This window comes from Pan troglodytes, chromosome 8 (assembly GCF_028858775.2).
Source record: "Pan troglodytes isolate AG18354 chromosome 8, NHGRI_mPanTro3-v2.0_pri, whole genome shotgun sequence".
Lineage (NCBI taxonomy): Eukaryota > Metazoa > Chordata > Mammalia > Primates > Hominidae > Pan > Pan troglodytes.
This window is the reverse complement of record NC_072406.2, coordinates 62062044-62075220: the sequence shown is the minus strand read 5'-3', so window position 1 is coordinate 62075220 and position 13177 is coordinate 62062044. Positions and strand designations below refer to the sequence as shown.

General features: G+C 48.8%; 1 protein-coding gene across 11 annotated transcripts in view; it reads left to right on the top strand.

The window, feature by feature from the left end:
- Nucleotides 1-4821: 4821 nt before the first annotated feature.
- OGDHL (oxoglutarate dehydrogenase L) overlaps nucleotides 4822-13177 on the top strand; it is a 28613-nt gene continuing 20257 nt past the window's right edge. For 4 of the 11 annotated variants that reach the window (XR_010146878.1, XM_016918281.4, XM_063781774.1 and 1 more), the window contains exons 1-3: nucleotides 4885-4963; nucleotides 8627-8831; nucleotides 10273-10443. Coding sequence is in view for 8 of the 11 variants with exons in the window: in XM_016918281.4 (XP_016773770.3) it covers nucleotides 8628-8831; nucleotides 10273-10443 (375 nt within the window). In the remaining 3 variants the exon portion in view is untranslated. The other 7 variants (XR_010146880.1, XM_016918282.4, XM_016918279.4 and 4 more) reach the window with 6 other exon arrangements.

Sequence of the window (13177 nt, the reverse complement as noted above, 5' to 3'; positions counted from 1 at the left end):
ACAGGCCGAGAGAAAATATTTGCAAATCACGTATCTGACAAAGTCTAGCATCTAGACTATGCAAAGAGCTCTCAAACTCAACAGTAAGAAAAAAAAAGAGCGATCCAATTAGAAAAGGTCTAAAGGACATAAAGAGACATTTCTCCAAAGAGGATATACAGATTACAAACACACACATGAAAAGATGCTCATTAGCCATCAGGGAAATGCAAATTAAAACCGCAATAAGATATCATGACATACCTATCAGGATGGGTAACACACAGCACCAAATGCTGGTGAGGATGCAGAGAAACTGTATCACCTACACATTGTTGATGGGACTGTGAAGTGGCACATCTACTCTAGAAAAGAGCAGAAGGTTTATAAAAAATGAAACATGCAACTACCATACGACCCAGCAATTGCACTCCAAGGCATTTACCCCAGAGAAATGAAGACTTATGTTCACACAAAAATCTGAACATAAATGTCCATAGCAGGTTTATTTGTAATAGCCAAAATCTGAGCACAATCCAGATGCCCTTTATGAGTGAATGGTTAAACAAACTGTGGTACATCCATACCATGGAATACTACTCAGCAATAAAAAGAGACAAATGACTGATTCACACAACAACCTGCATGAATCTCCGAAGAACTATACTGAATGAAAAAAAGCTAATCCTAAAAGGCTACCTACCCTATAATGCCACTTACATATAACATTATTGAATGCAAAATTATAGAGATGGAGAACTGATTAATGGTTTGGAGGGGTTAAGGAGGAGGTGATGTGGGAGGGAAATAGGAGTGGCTATAGAAGGGCATTTTGAGGGATCCTTGTGGTGATAGAAATGTTTTATATAGTAGTTTGTCCTTATCCTGGGGAGATACGTTCCAAGGCCCCCATGGATGCCCAAATCCTCACATAGTATCAAACCCTATATATACCCTGTTTTTTCCTATACATACCTATGATAATTTTTTTTTCTTTTTCTTTTTCTTTTTTTTTTTGAGATGGAGTCTCACTCTGTTGCCCAGGCTGAAATGCAGTGGCACTCTTTCAGCTCACTGCAACCTCCACCTCCTGGGTTCAAGTGATTCTCCTGCCTCAGCCTCCCGAGTAACTGGGATTGTAGGCAACCACCACCACACCCGGCTAATTTTTTGTATATTTAGTAGAGATGGGGTTTCACTATGTTGGCCAGGCTGGTCTCAAACTCCTGACCTCAGGTGATCCACTTGCTTTGGCCTCCCAAAGTGCTGGGATTACAGGTGTGAGCCACCATGCCTGGCCCATACCTATGATAAAGTTTAATTTATAAATTAGGCATAGTAAGAGATTAACAACAATAAGTAAGACTATAAAAGAAAAATTATAATAATATGCTGTAATCAAAGCTATGAAAATGTGGCCAAAGCATCTATAAACAAAGTTAAGACAAGTGACAGACTGGGAGAAATGTTGCAACATTTACAACCTACAAAATATTCTTATTCAGAATATGTACAGAGTTTATGTGAATTCAAGCAAAATATAAACAACCTGATAGAAAAATGAGCAAAGTCTATCAATAGGCAATTTGTAGAAAAAGAATACAAAATAAGAAACATATAAAAAGAAACACATAAAAACATATAAAAAGATTTTCAGGCCGGGTGCGGTGGTTCATGCCTATAATCCCAGCACTTTGGGAGGCCAAGGTGGGCAGATCACTTGAGGTCAGGAGTTCAAGAGCAGCCTAGTCAACATGATGAAACCCTGTCTTTACTAAAAATACAAAAATTAGCTGGGCATGGTGGTGTGTGCCTATAGTCCCAGCTACTTGGAAAGCTGAGGCAGGAGAATAGCTTGAATCCAGGAGGCAGAGTTTGCAGTGAGCCAAGATCACGCCATTGCATTCCAGCCTAGGTGACAGAGCGAGACTCCACCTCAAAAAAAGAGAGATTTTCAAACTCGCTTATCAGTTTTATGCTAACTAAAACAAAATGTGATTTTTCACCTATCAGGCATAAATGAAAGAAAACTGATAATAAATCTTGGCAAGGATGTAAGGGAGTGGGAACTCAAAAACACTAATGAGGAAGTATTCAGTGGAACGGTCTTACTAGATATTTATTATACATATTAAACTGCAAAGAATATATATCTTTTGACCCATTGTTAAACTTAATTTAGAAATCAGGCTGGGCATGGTGGCTCACTCCCATAATCCCAGCACTTGGGAGGCCAAGGTGGGGGATGATGAGGTCAGGAGTTCAAGACCAGCCTGGCCAAAATGATGAAACTCCATCTCTACTAAAAATAAAAAAATTAGCCAGGCATGGTGGTGGGAGCCTGTAATCCCAGCTACTCAGGAGGCTGAGGCAGAAGAATTGCTTGAACCTGGGAGGTGGAGGTTGCAGTGAGCTGAGATCCAGCCACCGCACTCTAGCCTTGGTGACAGAGCAAGACTCCATCTTGAAAAAAAAAAAAAAAGAATAAGAAGAAAGAAAGAAAGAAAGAGAAATCAATGTTACCATAGTAGTTTTGCATGTACTAAAGGGAATATATAGGAGGACTCTTTTCTCCTTTTTTTTCTGTAAATGTCAAAAGAAATGGAAATGTTCATTCAATGGGAGAGAAGTGACATACAGTCACCATACATCCCTATAATGAATACAACATACCCATGAAAAAGAATGAGGTGGTCCTACACATACTGAGTTTAAATAAAAATCTTCAAGACAAGAGAAAAAAAGAAACAAGTCGTGGAACTATATTCTAGTGTGATCCATTTCATGTTTTTATGTATATGTTTGTAGAAGCATATGGATATAAATACATAAACAATTTTGTAAAAATGTTTGCCAAACTGGCCAGTAGTTATCTCTGGAAGGAAAAAAAAGAGGTGAGGTTGGGGCAGGTGGAAGGGGGCTTTTCACATTTTGTTCTGTATCCTTCTGTATCATTTAAGTTCTGTACAACTAGAATAAATAAAAGCTTCCATGTTCTGACACACACACACACACACACACACACGCCACAGGCATGGGAAAAAAAGAAAGGTGTCTGTTTCTGAAGATCTCTGCAAAGCCTACAGCCACTGCCACTAATCCTCTCAGGCTTCTGAGAATGGCAGCCACCCTCATGGGAGCGTTGATTGCCCCAAATGTTTGCTTTAATCAATGCAATTAGCAGAACACCAATTAGGCTGGAAGGCTGAAAGGCTCTGAAGCCTTTTGATTTGCGAGAGCCTTGTTCCTGCCTGCTGCTCTGTGTCAGGCTTTCCATCTTTCTTAATCGGTGACTCTGACTTGTAAACTTTTCCACTATTACCCCAAACTGCATCTTCTCCTTTTCCCTAGCTCACTGAGAAGTTCCACTGTGCCCAAGTCACTAAAGCCAGACACCTGTGAGTTACCTATGTCTCCACCCTCATATCTGGTCAACCACTAAACCCCATGGAGCTGATCCCCGTAAGTCTCTCAAATCTGGCCACCTTACTCCGTCTCTACTGCAAGTACATTCCTGCCTCTCACCCGGAATTTGAATTTTGAAAAACAGAAGAGCCTTGAAGAGACAGTTCCTCTATGGCTCAGCCCTGCTTCCTGAAGTAAATTTTCAGCTTTCCTCTGATTCTGTGAGTTGCCTTATATACAACCTTCATATCAACTCGTTTTCGGCTGAAGCTAGCCAGGTCATTTTTGGTGCTTGTGTCCAAAGAATTCCCAATGAACCCTGCCCTTCTGCACCAGATAAAATCTTACTCATCCTTCAGGATCCAAGTCAAGTGTCCATTTACTCACTCAGTCATTCATTCAACAAATATTTACTGAAAAATACCATGATAGTGCTGTGTTAAGTGCTGAAGATTCTTGACCACATGTATCCCTAACTGTCTCCAAATAAAGAACTTTTGGGAGACTTCAGGTGCAGAAGTTAGTTGTATTCCTTTCTTCGTGGCACTCTGTCAGCAGTGATCTGGGTAATTGATTAATTACCTCATATCCACATTCCCCATCCTCCTCCCTCGACAAGCAACCATATTAATTGGTTTGATATGTACTTGAATATATTCTTGTGAAGTGCATACTGTAGTTTTGAGATTAAAATTCAAGAGTGTAAGTGTAGAAGCGGAGAAGCCAGTTAGGAGGCTGCTGCGATAATCCAGGAGAGATTTGATGGCAACTTGAACCACAGGTATGTTATGTTCCTATACAAGAAATCCCTGCATTTAAATGAGAACAAAACCCAACAGAAAGCTGAAAAAAATACAACAGAAAACCCCAAACTAACAAACAACGGGAGATGCAAATGGTTGATAACGAGAGAAATGCAGATTAAAACAATAACAGGACATTGCATCTGCTATTCTGATAATAATTAGAAAGTTGATCTCTATCCCAGAGAAAGTTCCACGCAGGATCCTAAGGGAATGTGTATGAAGAAGTTCATTGCAGCCTTGTTTGTGGCCACGGGGTGGTGAGGACAGCCTGGGTCACCATCAGTGGGAGGATGAATGGGTAAAATGTGTATCAGATTTGGGGTAAGCACTTTTCACGCATTATCTCATTTTTTTTTCAAAACATCCCTAAGATAGTGGAACTTTTCATAGCATTCCCATTTTACAGACGACAAAACAAAACCTATCCTCTCCTACACACAAAGGCTGCTTGTCGTCTGGTACATTCGTCCTAGTTTTAGGACGAGCACACGGGGTTCAGGGCCTCAGCCCCGTTCTGCGGTCTCAGAGAGGAGTCCCCCTTTCGGCCGTGGGCGACCTCGGGCCTGGGCCGCCAGCACCGTGGACAGCGCCAGGAGCGGGGCGGGGCATCCATGGAGACGTCACGACGCGCGGAGTCTCAGGGGCGCGCGCCCGTGGGCGGCTGCGTCACGTGACCCAGGTAATTGGCACGGCGCGCGCGCACCCCTTCCGCGCAGCCCCCTGACCTGCAGCCTCCGGACCTCGCTGCAGCGCGGACCCCGCCCGCCCGCCCGGTGAGCGCGGCGGCCCGCCCCCTCCCGGTCCCTGCGCCGCTGCTTCTCCTGCCGTCCTGGGGACCGGCCCCACAGCTCCTCTCTCCCGGGTCCTGGGGCGCCGCTGCCCGCAGCCCTGAGTCTGGCCCCGCCGGGGGGAGGGGGAGGAGGAACAGACTGTGACCTTGGCTCTGACCTTGGCTGGCCGTGGCCTCCCCCGGGACACCCAGCCCATCGCGCGCGTACCACCCGGCTAGTCCAGGGTCCTGCGCAGAGGAGCGGGTGCTCGCGGTGGGTTTCTCCAGCCCGAGGACTTCAGACTGCCCCGCGCCTTCTGTGGCCAGGGGAGGGCCCGGAGCTGCGAGGGCTGTGCGGGGGATGGGGAGGGTCAGCGCTGTGCACCTGGCGGGACCCATAGGCAGCTTCGGACTACCAGGGAGCCTAATAGACGGTTTTAACCGCGGTCTCCGATTACAGATGAGAAAACTGAGGCCTGAGAGAGGGCGGCATGGCCTGAGGTCGCTGCTTGCATGGGAAGCGCTTCTTCCGCCCCCAGGGAGATGGTGGGAGGGGGACGGGGTAATTCCGAGGCCACAGCAGGCTGCAGTACGCATTCGCCGAACCGGAGAGACCCTTTGACGCCCCTCGGCCACCTGGCTCAAGCAGGCCCTAGCAGCCCCTCCCCAGTGTCTTGGAACAGGCCCCATCTAAATAGAATTGCGGTTTGTTGCTGAGCAAAAGCTCATCCGCTTCTCAGAAAGTGGGGTCAGAGTAGACCTGCTGCTGAGAGAATCCAGGCTCTGCTGCTGCCCAGCTTGGAGGGCCCTCTGGGGAGAACCCTTCCCGGCCTCTGTTTACTGATCTCTGCAATGGGTGCATTAGGGAGTAGTCCTCACTAGGGCACCCCAGACAGGGTTGTGTGTGTGGGAGTCTTAGTGACCATGGTGTCGGCAGTTTTCTGGGGTTGGGTTGAGGTTCTGAGGTTGGGTTGGGGATGCTGTGTGACCTTGTCCTCAGAGAAGAGACCCCCAAGAGATACCCAGGGCAACTCTGCTGGAGTCTGGACTGGGCAGGGGGTTGCACAGGGCACCTGACTCTCACTCCTTGTTGCTGTCCTTGACTGTATGGGCAGGAACTAGTAGGGCTGGCTTGGGCTCTGGCTCTAGATACTGAGCCCTCATGCCCTGCTGGGATGCAGGTGGGGGTGGGTGGCAGGCTGCCCTCCTGCCAGGCTGGGTCAAGGTCACAGCAGTGCCCAGTGGCCAACCCAGACTGTTTAGTGTTTATAAAACAGTGTTCCTGCACCGGGCCATTCTGGACACAGCCAGACTTTGTCCCTATCTGGCCCAAACTGCCCCATTCCCCTGTGGGGGTGGGAGTGGGGCTGGCAGAGGGAGCAGCTCTGGCTCAGCTGATGGGAACTGCATCGCTAAGAGAAATCTGGCTTACATATTGACTGCAGTGATCAGGGCACAGTCGCTGGAACCTCACACAGCCCTGTCACTCACCAGCTTAGCCAGCTTAGCCTCTTGCACCTCAGTTTCTCTGTTTATAAAGTGGAACTGATATGAGTGCCCACCCCATGGGATGTTGGGAGGATTAAATGAGCACAGTATCTGTCCTAGAATCAGTGCTCCTGACGGTGCCTATTATGTTTATTCCCATGACGATGGTCTTGATATCTAGTTTCCTTTGCCATAGACTGGGGATGATAAAGCGTCCTGGGTTGTGGATTCCTTTTGATGCTCTAGAAGATTCTCCCTGATGCTTCAGGAGCTCCTGGGCCCAGTGGCCAGCTGGGCTGGCACGACCTTCTCTTTGCCCAGGCCTCTAGGATGGTCAGAGGTGGAACAGGAGTTGGGACCCTGGCTGCCTGACCCCAGAGCTCATGCCTGGCACTTGGAGAGGTGCTGCTCCCAGAGGAGCCGGCCCCAAGTGCCCCGCGCTCTAGGGCTTGGCATCACTGGCTCGTGGGCTGGGCCACATGACCCGAAGCCTCAGGGGCTGAGCATTGGGGAGGGAAACTTGGGGGCACTCAGAGGCTCCCAAGCTCACGTCCCTCCTCCCTGCAGTGGAATCTTTTTTGTTTTGAAAATTTTCTGTGTTCAGGCTTGCTGCTGGTTGCCCCAGGAGCCTGTCCTCCCTCCATTGAGGTGACATCACCCCTTTCCTCTGGCTCATGTGAGTTAGAAGGAGGGCTGTGCCCTGCCCTCTGGTGGGGCCTGACCTTTTGTGGAAAGTCCAGCCAGTGAGTTTCTGGTGACATGGTTGAGCTGATGGCAGGGGTGAGGCAGAAGAGTGCAACAGGTGTTGGCTGAGCACACCTGACCAGGAGCATTGGCTCAGGGCCTGGCCTGGGCAGTACTTGGAAGCCAGTTATACCCCAGAATGCACATTTTCTGGGGCCTGAGCTGTCCAGGGGTAGGGGACTCCTCCCGCCTGGGCGACCCCTTGTGGGGTGGTCCTTGCACCTAGCTTACAAGCTGGGCGGTCTGGGCAGGAGGGCATTAGCTGGTATTCATGGGGAGCTGCTCTATGGCAGTGGCTGTGCTGGAGCAGAGGAAGGGGTTCTGCTCACAGTTGTAGGGTGGGGAACAGAGGTCCCACTTTACACATCATGTGTAGGATGAGGTGGCAGGGGTATGGGGTGATCTGGGACCTCAGTGGGCCCAATCAACCCCTAAACTGCCTGGATAGGGATATCTGGGGGGTTCTCCAGGATTGGCAGAGGCTCTTAGAACTCTTACCGTCTGCGGAATAGAGAAAGCCCCCATCACTGAAAGCCCAAGATTTAGATATTTTCCCTGGGAAGGCACAGGTGACAGAGTGAGGTGAGATGAGCTGCAGGGCCTGGTTCCCCCTGGTCTGGGTGGGCTTCCAGTCTGTACCTGCCTGGGCTGTTAGCTGTCTTGAGTGGTGCTGGGCTGGGCCTGGGGCTGCCTTCCATTCTACTCTTCCTGCCCCTCCAGACCTTAGCCCTTCCTGCAATGAAGTGGGGCTATTGTTGGGCCTAGTGTCACCAGCCTTCTGGCTGGGCCTGGGAGAGAGGGCACTCTGGCCCAGGATTGCAGTCACAGGGAGTCACTGGTCACTTTTGGTCGCAATGACTAGAGCCACAGCCCTCCTGAGATAGTGTGCCTCTATCACCCCCGACACCTGTGCTCACTGGATGCTTTTGCCCCTGCTTTTCCCTGACCATGCACAACACACCTGACCCCTGGAGGACTGCCTGCTCTGGTTCTAGGGTGGTGGGCCTGAGACCCACTCCTTCTTGGTGGTACTCCCTGCACCTGCCCTGTGGCTCTCCAAGTGGGCTCCAGGACCTAGGTGGGTGCTCCCTGAGGCAGGGCCTGGGGAGTTCATGTCTCTGCACAGGCTTTGGGGACTATCCAGGAAGGAGTGTGGTCTGGGATGAGTGTGGCACAGCAGGGCTGGGGCTCAGGGCTGTTTGATATCTATTGATAGAGTTTACTGAGCTGGGGGCTTCCACCAGACAGTAAGCCCAGGGGGCTGGGAGAGTGTCACATTCCCAGTCTCATCACTACCTATCCCAGCACCATCTGCCCAGTGGGCACCATCTGCCCAGTGGGAATGACAAGTGCTGATGAGCGGACAGTGGCTTGGTAGAGCCTCTTCCTGTCTTGGTCCTGCCATTTATGCCTCTCCTTCATTGCCTGTGTCCAGAATGAGTCAGCTGAGGCTGCTGCTGTCCCGTCTTGGGGTACAGGCTGCGAGGCTCCTGGCTGCACATGACATCCCGGTGTTTGGCTGGCGCAGCAGGTCCTCCGGGCCACCGGCCACCTTCCCAAGCAGCAAAGGTGGAGGCGGCTCCAGTTACATGGAGGAGATGTACTTCGCCTGGTTGGAAAACCCCCAGAGTGTCCACAAGGTCAGCACCCCCACCCTACCCTGGACCACCGCAAGGGAGGGAAGCCCTCGGGGGCCAGGCTGTGGCAGGGCAGTGGGGAGAAGCAGCTTGCCTGCTGTGTGATCCTGGGCAGGTTTCTTTGCCTCTCAGGTCCTCAGTCATCAAAGCCTGTTGCTTTCCCTTTGCTGAATCAGCCAGTGGGTGGTGGTTTTGATTGAGAGGCCCTGGCCATGTCCTGCTCAGCCACACCTGAGCCCTGCCATGCCCGTTTGTCGTGCTCTGCTGCCTCCATATGCTCCTTTGTATGTAATTAGGGACATACGTGTTTGTGTATGTATTGATCTGATAAAATAAACACTTGCTGATAGTAAAGAAAAAAATTAAATTAGATGGGAGGGTGAAAAGTGAAGTTGTTCTCTGACCCCTTCACCTGCAGTGGAAAGCAGTGCAGTCACATGATCCAAAGCCAGAAGGTATAAGAAGTTACACAGTCAGAAAGCTCCCTCCTAATCTATCCTCATCTGCTCAGTTCCCACTGTCCCCCAACTTAGTGTCCTCTATATCCTTTCCAAGACTTGCATTAGGTAAACTTACTGCAAATGTAACTCTGGATTTGTCTCCCTTTACGCAAAAGTAACCTGTAACACATACTATTTTGCTCCCTGCTGTTTTCGCTTGGTGATGTATCTCCAAGATCTTTCCATATCAGTACATGAAGAGCCTCACTATTCACTCTGTCCAGCTGTGTAGTATTCCATTGCATGTATGTGCCACCCTTATTCCTGCTGATGGACATCTGGTTCATTTCTAGTCTCTGACTGTGGTGAACAGTGCTGCAGTGCATCATCTTACACCTTCATCATCTTGCACCTGCAGAGCCATCTGTAGGGTAAATTCCCCAAAGTGGAATAGTTGGGTCCAGGAGTGGCTGTGTATAATTTTGATGGGTATTGCCAAGTTGCTTTCCATGGGGATTGTACCAACTGAGTCTCCCACCAGTGCCGTATGGGAGTGCACGGAGGAAAGCGCTTTTACATTGTTCTTCTGGAAAACACATGCAAATGCCGGTGTGTGTTCACATCTGCTTTTTGCTTCTACACAGAGAGTAGCAGCCATACATCCTCTTCTGCTTCATTCACTTTAAAACGTATCTTGGCAATATTCCATATCCACAATACTGAAAGCACCTTTTTAAAAGACTGTGTAACCTTCCAGATTCTAAATGTAAAATCGTTATTTAGCCAGTTTTCTATGGATAGCCATGTAGGTTGTTTTCACATTGTCAATTTTTGTAAACAGTTTTGCAGGGAACATCATTGTATGTACATCTAGGCACCCTGGGAAGGCCCTGAGAGCTGTGGTCCTCAAGGAAGACCTGACACTCCCTGGGGCCCCAGCCTGGGCTACCCCTGACTCTTCCCAGGCCCTGACCTGGCTGCGTTCTTGTTTCTGCCCTGCCTAGTCCTGGGACAGCTTCTTCAGGGAAGCCAGCGAGGAAGCCTTTTCTGGCTCTGCTCAGCCACGGCCCCCTTCTGTTGTCCATGAGAGCAGGTCTGCAGTCTCAAGTCGGACCAAGACCAGCAAATTGGTGGAGGACCACCTGGCTGTGCAGTCCCTGATCCGGGCCTACCAGGTGAGGGGCAGCTGAGGCACAGCCTGGGAGGCTGCACTGGCTCCTGGGGTGTGGCCAGGCACTGAAGGGAAGGGGTCTCAGCTCCAACATCATCTCCCCAGAGAGCCCTTCTCCTTGTCCTCTACTGAGCGGCACCTACTCCTCTAGCCAGTCTTTGCCACATCACCATTCAGAGCACTTACCACCTGCTTGAATTTTTTTTTGTGCATACTGACTTGTGTCCTTGTGGTCTGTTCCTTGCACACACCATGCCCCGAGTATGTGGAGGAGCACTTAGTAAGGGATCAATTCCAAAGCCTGTTGAATGAGGGGTGAGTAGATTAACCCTTGTTAATTCTGTTTTCTCCTCTAGAATGGGCATCCTGGGAGAACAGGGACTGATACAGCAGGTGCCTAATTCATGTTTATGGAATGAATGGTTCAGTAAACAATTCTCCCCCACCGGTTGCTCCTCCTGGAGACTTAGGCTCTCCCATGCTGGGCCCCTGCTCTGTCAGAGTCCCAGTGATGGTCTGTGTTTTTGGTCTTGACCAGACAGGACTAATTGGAGGACTGCTGCGGTGTTCAGGCCATAACAAGCGTAATCATTTGGAATATCTCTGGGAACTGCTGGCAGGAGGTATTCCATCAGGGAAATGTGAGGCAGCAGCAAGCCACAGCAAGGCTAGGGTACAGGGGGGCATTAGCAAATGGAAATGATGCTTTGCCTCTGAATGAGCTGCCCAATCTGTGGGATGGAACAGAGTTCCCTGTACACCACCCACCTGGGGATGGAAGAGGGAAGGTGAGCAGGGTTGGGTTCCCTTCTGGCCTGAGGACCCATCAATTGTGGGCCACCTAGGAGCAAACAGCAGCTATTGTGTATTGTGTCTTTCCTGGCTGGCTGAAAGAAGCAGACAGTGATCTAACCCTTGACTTCAAAAATGAAGAACAAGGATGTAAAACTGTATATTAAATACAGGGAAACATTCAGGGTGCTGCCCGAGGGCCTTATCTTCTAAGCACAGATCTCAGCCCTTCAGTAGCTCTTTGTTCTTTGATTAACCAAGACGAGGTATTAGAGAGTTTTCCTGGCAGGGTGGCTTCTGGATTCAGGTGTGTTACTCTCTTGTGCCTGGTGTGGATGAGCTCCCACCAGGAGGGCTGCAGCCCCTTACAGGCGAGTAGCAGGCACAGCTGTGGTTAGAATCACCTGCACACTGTGCTGAAAAAAAAAAAACACTGTATTATTATAAGCATTTTCAAACATAAAAGGCAGAAGGATAGTGCAGTGAGCCCACCACCCATCAATCATGGCCAGCCTTGTTTCATCAATTTCCCCCTTAGCCCCCACTCACTGCTGATTATCTTGAGGCAGATCCCAGATATAGCATTTCATTCATTGAACATTTCTTTGTGTATGTCTAGAGAAAAGGGCTTCTTAAAAAATGTGCCATGATACCATTATCACATCTAAACATAATAATGCCTGATATCAAATATGCAGTTGACATTTGTGTTTGCCTTTTGTCCTGTGCTTTCTGTTTTTCTTTTTTTCTTTTTAGATGGAGTTTTACTCTGTCACCCAGACTGGAGTGCAGTGATGCAATCTCGACTCACTGTAACCTCTGCCCCACGTGGTCAAGTGATTCTCCTGGCTCAGCCTCCTGAGTAGCTGGGATTACAGGTGCTTGCCACCACGCCTGGCTAATTTTTGTGTTTTCAGTGGAGACGGGGTTTCACCATGTTGGCCAGGCTGGTCTTGAATTCCTGACCTCAAGTGATCTGCCCGCCTTGGCCTCCCAAAGTGCTGGGATTACAGCGTGAGCCATTGCACCCAGCCTGTGCTTTCTTTTTACTGCTTCTTTGAAGCAGGATCCAGCTAAATCCACAGGTTGCAATAGGCTAAAGTGGCTCTTACGTCTCTTGTACTTTGCAGGTTCCCTCTGTTTCTTTTTATGATGTGGAAAAACCAGGTGGTTTGTCCTGTAGGGTTTTCCCAAGTCTGGATTTTGCTGATGGCTTCCTCATGATGTCATTTCATCTGTCCCATTGTCCCATGTAATTTCTGTACTTTGACAATTAGATCTAGAGGCTCGATCCCATAGACATTTGATTTTTTTTTTTCAAAATCAACTTCCTGGTGGTGATGGTGATGGCACTTGAGCAGTTAGCAGCTGTGGATAGTGATTTCCTAGATCCATTAACTCACTAGGGGTTGCAAAAATGGTGATATGCCAATTCTGTTTTCCCTTCTTTATTAACTGAAGTCCCACTATCAGGAGAAACTTCCGTTTGTTAACTCTGTTTATCCTGAGGTGCAGATTGTGTAGGAAAGACAGGATCACTGCTTTATTTTTTTCTTTTATTCAGTGATTTTCAAAATTATGAGGTGATTCCCTAGCACACTCCAAAAGTGACTAATGAAAGTTTATCTTCTTTTTTTTGGATTCATATGAATGCATGAATATAAACATATTTGATGAGTTTCAATCTGCTGTAGGTATACTGTCCTTATAGTTGCTCAAAACTTGTCCTTATTCCCAGCACTCGTGGTGTTTGAACACTGCCTTGATGTTGGTATAACAAGATGCTCCAAGCTCAGCTTGTACATTTCTGCCTATTCCAGAACCGTCCAGGTCTCTGGCTGTTTCCTGCTATTGGTTTGATCATTACTTCTGGGCCCTTTCAGGAATCAGAGCCAGGAAAGGGTTTATACTGATGCTTCTAACGTGCTACAAATGTGGGATTTGGG